Here is a 9,203-nt window from a genome sequence, read left to right as displayed (position 1 = left end):
ATATATATATATATATATATATATATATACAATATATATATACACACATACATACACATATCTGTGTGTTTGTCATTATGTCTGTATTTGTCAACCGACACACCGCTTGACAACCAATATTTGTTTGCTTACATCCCGTAAATTTGCGCTTCAACAAAAGAAACGGATAGAATAAGTATCAGTGAAAAAAGATCAACGTACTCGAAGGCGTTGGCTGTGTGGTAAGAAGCTTACTTCCTAACTATATGGTTCCGGGTTCAGTCCCTCTGCATGACACTTTGGACAAGTGTCTTTTATTATAGCCACGGGCCAACCAAATCCTTGTGAGTGGCTTTGATACACGTTAAATGAAAGAAGCCCGTCACATATCTACCAACCTACCTACCTACTTACTCACCTACCTACCTATCTATCTATCTATCTACACGTGTGTATGTGTATATGTATGTGTGTGTGTGTGAGTGTGTGTGTGTGTGTGTGTTTGCGTGAGTGTGTATGTGTGTGCGTGCCTTTGTGCCTGTATTTGTCCCTCACTACAGCTTGACAAGGGGTGTTGGTGCGCTTACGTCCTTGTAACTTAGCAGTTCCTCTAAGGAGTCCGATAAAACAAGTACCAGGCTTAACCATAAAATAAAAGTACCGAGACGAATTCATTCGACTAAAAGGTCTTCAAAGCGGTGCCTCAGCATGGCTTAGGTCTAATGACTGAAAAATAAAAGGGAAAAATTAAAGATGAGTCCTGGAGACGATTTGTTCGACTAAAACCACCCAGAGCAGTTCCCTCAGCGAATCTGCAGTTCAATGAATAAAACAAGTCAAAACAAAAAAGAAAAACAAACAAACAAACAACAACAACAACAAAAACCCTGCAAAAAATGAAGAATAACACACCAATACCGATGTCTCAGCAATGCCACATTCTCTTGATTGAGCAAGTAGAAGTATACACATGTGTAAATGTAAAGATCTAGATAAGTACGTTGCTTAGAGAAAACGAACTCGGCACTGACTGTTTTGTGGCCTGTTTCAGAAAACTTTTTCAACTTGAACTTCTAAAGCTGCTGTTAATGCTGTTATTAATGTATATTTCTTTTATGCTTTTCAGATGTTGATGAATGTAAAGTGAACAACGGTGGTTGCAATAAGATGTGTCGGAATACTTATGGATCATATTCCTGTAACTGTCCATCTAAACATCAATTAGGCCTCGATGAATCGACTTGCTGGCGTAAGGATATCTATTCATTCTATAATAATCTGCATTAATCCATTTTCTCTCTATGTCGCTCCTCTTCCATTATATATATATATATTAATAGTTATCGCCAAGCTAACATGGCAGTCCAAAAAATAGGTCCGAGTGCTGCCGTTGATCAGCTCCAAGAGACCATCGCCTCTATCTAGCTATGTGACACACGAACCTGTGTCCATTATAACCTTCGAACAGGGGAGGTCAGCCGCTTTCTCTTGCTGGTCTGGAATCTACAGACTAGTTTCAGGGTGTTTGCATCGGTTTCAGCTGTTGAGACTTTTCAACTCTAAGTATGGAAAACAATTAAATTTTGGAAAAATTAAATGAAAAGTTTTTTAAAAGAATATTTGTAACAGTACTTACTTCCTCGACCCCGAAATGATGAAAGGCAAAGTCGACCTCGTTGGCATTTGAACTCAGAACATGAAGATGGACGAAATGCCGTTAAGCATTTCGCCTGGCGTGTTAACGATTCTGCCAGCTCACCGCCTTTAAGCTGCTATATAATAATAACCATATTATATTATATAAATATACTGAATTTATTGGGTAATTAAAATGTTTCCATTCTTGTATATAATGTGTAAATTTCAGTAACTTTATTTCAGCCTACTGGTGTATGATAGACCGTAATCTAACCGACTGCATGCCATGCAACCACGGCGAATATCAACCGGATCCAGGAGCTGACAACCAATTCTATCAATGTACCAATGGACTTATGTATCTCCTTATGTGCCCACCAGGAACTATTTGGGACCAAAGAGTATGGAAATGTGGTGACAGTGAGTACTGGATATTCCACAATCTTCTTATTGTATGACCTTTACAGTAGACACCTGCCATAGCGTCACCTGCTCTTTGGTAAAATTTAAGCGGAGTTCACTTTATGGTAAGCGCATACTGTAAATATTGACCTAAGGATTTATTCTGGTCGGATATCGATTATATCGACATAACAAGTTTGGATCGGTATTGAAAGATCATGAATACTGAATTTCCACCTCTAACTAATAAAAATCATTTAGAAAATCGATGGGACGGTCATGTTTGAAATACTTTTATTCATAGATCAGCTAAATAGGGGCTGATCTACCAGATGATCAGATGAGGACTAACAACGATTTGTCCTCATCTGTCTTTCATACTGGTATGCTTTCGGGGTAGAGGTGGATGTTTCGGGGTGAGAGTATCGAAGTGCTGATTTCTGGCTAAAAAATTATCACGATTTTTCATTTGTTCTCTTGGCAATCTTGTGATACTTAGATCTACCACACACACACACACACACACACACACACACACATGAACACACAGACACAGACACACACACAGGCGCACGCACATACACACACACGAACACACATACACATGAACGCACACATGCACACACAGACGCACACATGCACTCATATACACACTCAAACGGGTATATGCATACAACACTCTCTCACTCACTCACACACACACACACACACACACTAATGAGCACACACACACACGCACGCATGAACACATACACATACACAGGAACACACACACCTGCACACACAGACGCATACACACACTCATATACACGCATAAATGGGCACATATATACAACGCTCTCACTCTCTCACACGCACACGCACACACATACACAAACAAAACACGCACACACGCATATTTCAATTGCTAAGGTAATTGAAACGTGTACAATAGTAATTTGAATAAACCCTTTGCCGCAAATATATTTCGACATCAGGATTACTACATAATTTCTTTTTGTTAGACTTATTTATAATAGGGGCGTCACTCGTCTATCGAGTGACGCCGCTATATCAGTTTGATAGGTATATGTCGTAAATTTAAGTTCCTGTGTCTATACTGCATGCCGTATACATTTGAGCCAGCGAAGGAGGATCCAGGAGGTCACGTAGCCTGCAAGAAACTGCAGTGAAATCTCCTTCAAATCGATCTTCTTGACCCTTCGTGTGTCGGCGGGGTTGGAATTACACAAGAGGCCATTGGGGTCCCGAGGACTCCCTTTTCAGTTTTGCACATTTCCGCACTATCCGTAAAGGATGGGAGTGACAGTAGGGGAATTAAGCTATAATTTATTGACTGGAAAAAACTTTTAGTGAAAGAAATCAGCATTTTTTATTGTTTTGTAAACTATACATATAGCCCTAAATATAAAATAAAACATTACAAATACGAAGAAAATTGACTTATAGTTCATCAGAATATCTGAAAATAAAAGAACATAATTTCACAGAAAGCCAATGGTGTCCAGTTGGACCCAAATGAGCATATTTTATGCTATAACATCAATATGACTGGAATTTTTAAACTCAAAATTTATATATATATTCAAAAACTGTTGGCAATAAAAGACATGAGATAGAAAATTATTTAAATAAAATTGTAAAAGTTGCATAACTTTTAAAATTTGCTGGGGTCCTAAGAGATCCCACCGGCCCACGAAGGGTTAAAAGAAGAAGGAGGTATTCGGTGACGAAGCCCTGGATACCCTATGATTGTCAAATAATTGTCAAATATCGGAATTGTCATTATCGGAAAGACTTAAATCATAAATCATAAGTTAACTGGATTAAGACTGACCTGGCGTTAAACAACAACAATTATATATTGTTTGAAAAGGTGATGACGGGATGGTCGCGGATAAGATGTCTTTGATCATAAGTCCGTTCCATTTGAGTTAACTTAGCCGAAACAACAACAGCAATAAGACAGGGTAGTCATTGATGAGGCACCTTTGACCGCATGTTCCTTCTAACTAAACTTAGACGAAACAACAGCAACGATAATGTACTGTGTTTGAAAAAGTCAGGACAGATGGTATGTCTTGACCATTGGTCTGTTGCATCTGGGCTAAACTTAGGCGAAAGAAACAACAACGACAATAATCCATAAAATATTTCAGTTAATCAAGGAATTTTTTCATTCTTTAACAGTTGAATTTGTATTTATTTTCCAGTTATGAAGATTGAGTTTGAGATGCTGAATGGGACCGAACCTGTGAACATGACCCTTGTATCAGGTAGGTCTTAAATATCTTGTTGCAAGCTCTACCAAAGAGAAGGACGGATCAGGGTTTGTTCTTTCACTTTCATTGCTTACAACTTTTCTTCTATTTCTCTCTGTTTCTTAAATATTTTCCTTCTCCCAAATTGACTTATTTATGTGAGCGACTGTTATTTGCAGACTCTGTTATTTGCACATTGAGAAGCACCTATTACCATAGCAGGTGCTGAATAATAGTGGTAAAAACACGGCGAAGTGAGTACGTGGTCTGCACCCGATTTGAAGCAGCAACTGTTTCTTATCGTGTTTATCACCAATAAACTGTAGAAACGAATGAACGTTACATAATTTATTTCCTGTAGTAAATTTACATTATTTTAATTTCTTATATTTTATTACGTGTTTATACATTATAGACATTTTTGTGTGTATTCATGTACTAAGTGGTATTAACAGGACTACGTATGTTTAATAAAAATAATTTATGTACCTAAGTTTTAATATAATCTCTTTCGAAATAGTCACCTTGCGCAACAATACACCGGACCCAACATTCCTGCCACTTTTGGAATCCGGCCTGGAAGTCGTTTTCCGTTAGCGTGTCGAGGACATTCTGCGATTTGCTCTGGATCTCGAAAATGGTGTTAAAACAACGATCTTTGAGCTGCATTTTCATCTTGGGGAACAGATGGAAGCATATAAAACAATCAGCGAAACTGCAGTACAAGTTATATATGTGCTTGCGAGCGACTGTTACGTTTTATGCTTAAACAGGTCCCTATCACTCACCTTTCTACCCACATATCTCTCAATACATCTATCTATCTATCTATCTATCTAGCTATCTAGCTATCTAGCTATTTATCTATCTATCTATTTTTACCCAGTGGACGACCTCTGCGTTGACAACTTCACTGGAGAATGCGTCATATGTTTACCTGACAAATACTACGAATATACAGGAGACCCTCGTAAGTTTTACCAGTGTGTGCACGATAATCTAGTTCTGCGAGAATGTCCAGACGGAACAGTGTGGAACAAAGAGATATCAACTTGTATCCACGAAGGTAAGTCAATACTTCCACCTTCTTTCGTTAATTACATTTCAATATATCAATGTCATCTCTGCTCTTTCTGTATTCAGGTTTTACAACTGTCAATCGTTGATAACCTAGAAGCATACAGACAGTAGTGTCACTATTTCGAACCTCTTTCTGATGCCACGTTAAGGCTCACTAAAATTAGTAGTATGAAGACGAGTGGTATGTTCAGTCGTCAACATTTTCACTACATCAGATATCATACAAAATATGAAAACTATTCTGTTATAGTATTCTTGCATTATTTGTTAGTAATTCCAATATTGCAACACAGCAATTGTTACTTTACCGTATATCGGTTTCTTACTCCTTGGTATGATCTTATCTATTCGTAACGCGAATTAAATTCTGTCACTGACTTTCAAGTTAAATGGAGGTAAATGAACTTGGAAATCAATAAGAAAATATGTTTTGCCTAAGGGAACTCTTCCTTACGGCAAGATTTTCATGAAAGCAAGGATTTCATAACGCTGGAGCTGCTTCTATGTATGTATGTATGTATGTATGTATGTATGTATGTATGTATGTATGTATGTTTGTATGTATGTATGTATGTATGGATGTACGTATGTATGTATGTATGTATGTATGTATGTATGTGTGTCATTGTTTATTTCAAGATTTCTTGCCAATGGGGAAAGAGCCGCTTTCTAACCTATCAACAACAGGGTGTTTTTGTTTGAATGTATGTATGTATGTATGTATGTATGTATGTATATGTGCAGATTTTTATGTTTTGTTTTATGTATCATTTCTCATGTACATAGTTGCATATCTAAACATGATCATATATATTTGAATGATAAACTTCTGGAAAGTTTTACTGATTTTTACAGTTCTAGTGATGGATTGGACCTGTAGTTTTCGAATTAGCTTTCTCCTTTCTGGTTTTGAGAAGCCTAATTTCTAAAGGTTGGCATTTAGGCAGTGTGTTACATATCTTAACGCCCCAATAATTATGTATGTATGTCATTATTCAGTTTATTTCAAGATTTCTTTCCAATAGAGAAAGAACCGGTTTCTAACCTAGATCCAAGATTCCTTCATTGGAATTTCAACACCAACAACAGGCTATTTTTGTATGTATGTATGTATGCATGTATGTATGTATGTATGTATGTATGTATGTATGTATGTATGTACGTGCAGATTTGTATGTTTTAAGTATGTATTTTACGTATATGCATGTTATATGCCAGATTCTAAACTATACGTCCATACCACTATCTCAAGAAGATTTTGATTTCTCATGTATGATCTTTCTCTATTTCAGTATTACCAGCTCCAGCGCAATTTAGGCCAGTATCACGTGAGTAATATATTTAGTATCACCGAATCATAATTACATAACTTGAATCGGTAGATTGTCCATCTTATCACTAGAATTATTGTTGTTTTTATCGTCATTGTAGCTGTTCTTTTCACCACATTTCAAAGCATGATTTGCTTCATATTTGAGTTCCGAACTTTAAAAGGAGTCACAGAAGTGAGTTGTGGCATACGACTTGCCTACAGTATGTAAACCTCACTGTTTAAAAGTTTTCCTTTTTATTTTTCATTTATTGGATCTAAAGGAAGAAACCTTGCTCGTGCCCTTGTACACCATCTTAACCCAGAGAGATTGATGCCGTTAATATTGGTCTCAAATTTTGGTACAAGGCTAGCAATTTCGGGTTAAGGGATAAATCGATAACATTGACCTCAGTGTTCAACTGGTACTTATTTTATCGATCCCGAAACGATGAAAGGTAAAAATGACTCCCACCAGCATTTGAACTGAGAGCGTAAAGAAATGTTGGCAAGTATCTTTCCTGGGGCAGTAACAATTCTGCCTGCTCGCCGCCTTATTGACACCATGAATATTACTGTCGCAATTTTATAATTCAACACTTGTAGGAGAAACAAAAAAAAAAGGAAGAGAATTCGAGAGGGAAGGAAGGAACGGGTAGCGTGGAGTTTGGTTACAACATAGGTTATGATAAAAAAGTAGATGTGTGGCTTGGGTATTTCTACGTAAAGGGGCATTAATCCAGTCAGCTCAGAGGAGCAGAAGCCATTATAGCAGTGGTAGAAAAACAAAATAGAAGTCAACGCACCGGAAGTTCAAGTGTGTATGTGACTTTACGCAAATTAGTCGGGTTTTTCTAGCAGTAGTGTCTGAAAAAATACCATATCTATATTCCATTGTAGGCCTTATTTAAGCTTTAATAAAGTTTTATTCGCAAAAGGACTTAACAATTTGTGTGTTGATAGTTGTAAAATAAGGTTAGTCCTAATAAGAATTTCATTAATATAACTTCCCTTCTCTTTAAACAGTGACAGAGATGTGTTTCTATCCAAATATGACTAAATGTTATCAGTGTCAGCCAGGATTCTACGAGGACGACGACAGTTGCCGACGTTTCTACACATGTGCCAACGGAGGCCTGGTCTCTATGTCGTGTCCAGATGGTACCCGCTGGAACCAGACTCTAACTCGTTGTGACAACGGTGCTATGTGCTGAATGATAAACCAGACAAGTTTACTCTCATGTCCGTCACAGTCGTGTGTTACAACTGAAGATATTTCGTCACAGTTTTAAAAGATGCAGAAAGCAACATAGAAGAGAAATTTTGCAAACATAATATATCATCAGTGACCTTCATTCATAATATATTATACCTCGCCTCTTGAAATATTTACAATATTCATGTATTAAATATTGAAATAAACGTTTCTTATGCCACACAACGAGTTGTTGTCGTTGTTGCTTCTGCTGCAGATATTGTTGTTTAGTTTCAACCGTTCAAGTAATCAAATATTCAAATATTCCAGTTGCGATTATCCCGTCTTTTTGCAGGGTAACTCATCCCAATATGTCCTCTCGTGTTAAATGTGGATGAGTGTCATTGATGAAAGAGAAATTAGGCTGTTATATCTAGTAGTTCGAGCCATGAAGACGCACCCAGACTGGCTCATCATCGTCATCATCCCTATCACGTCTGCATTTATCTATCTATCTATCTATCTATCTATCTATCTATCTATCTATCTATCTATCTATAATATAATATAGGATAAAATCTTTATAAGAATTTATCAAGTAGTCAGCGTGAAAAAAACCTCATAATGAAAAAAAATTCATCATTTTTTTCCATAAATATATATAATTTATATAAAGGGCATTAACTGTGTAGTAATGCCTCACGCTTCGAGGGACTAAATAAGTCAAAAACTACCAAAAAATAAGCAACATATTTACCGAAAGCGAGGGAATGCAGCTTTCAAAATTAATCTCTTAAAAACATTTAACTTAACGGTAAACCACTGGTTTCTCAATCAATACAGAAAAAAACTGTGAAGTAACCTGCATTCTTTTGTTCATCAGTACACGTATGGTCGAAATACATAAAAATAAACAAGAATCAACATACCACGACTTATTTAGTCCCTCGAAGCGTGAGGCATTACTACACAGTTAATGCCCGTTATATCTATCTATCTATCTATCTATCTATCTATCTATCTATCTATCTATCTATCTATCTATCTATCTATCTATTTGACAGTCGGTCTATTTTTTACGTGATTCACTCCCTACACTACAGCCATACTGGAGCACTGCCTTGAAGAATTCGAGTTGAGTGAATCGACCCTAGTACTTTTTATTTTTAAGCCTGTTACTTGTTCTGTTGGTCATTTTTGCCAAACCTCTAAATTAGGCCGACGTAAACACACCAACACTAGTTCTCAAGTGGTGGTGTAGGACAAACACAGACACGAAGACATTCACAAACACACACACACACACACACACACACACACACACACACACACACACACA

At 37.0% G+C, this 9,203-nt stretch overlaps 1 protein-coding gene across 1 annotated transcript in view; it reads left to right on the top strand.

Moving 5' to 3' along the window:
• The window catches only part of LOC106877429 (fibrillin-2), a 62,196-nt gene extending 54,086 nt beyond the window's left edge, over positions 1-8,110 (top strand). The window contains exons 20-25 of the mRNA XM_052968103.1: positions 1,106-1,228; positions 1,861-2,037; positions 4,233-4,295; positions 5,167-5,346; positions 6,653-6,688; positions 7,696-8,110. Coding sequence (XP_052824063.1) covers positions 1,106-1,228; positions 1,861-2,037; positions 4,233-4,295; positions 5,167-5,346; positions 6,653-6,688; positions 7,696-7,883 — 767 coding nt within the window. The 3' untranslated portion in view covers positions 7,884-8,110. The remainder of the gene's footprint in view (positions 1-1,105; positions 1,229-1,860; positions 2,038-4,232; positions 4,296-5,166; positions 5,347-6,652; positions 6,689-7,695) is intronic.
• The last annotated feature ends 1,093 nt before the right edge of the window (positions 8,111-9,203 follow it).

Source organism: Octopus bimaculoides, chromosome 5, assembly GCF_001194135.2.
Source record: "Octopus bimaculoides isolate UCB-OBI-ISO-001 chromosome 5, ASM119413v2, whole genome shotgun sequence".
Taxonomy (NCBI): domain Eukaryota; kingdom Metazoa; phylum Mollusca; class Cephalopoda; order Octopoda; family Octopodidae; genus Octopus; species Octopus bimaculoides.
This window is presented reverse-complemented; position numbering and strand designations above follow the sequence as displayed.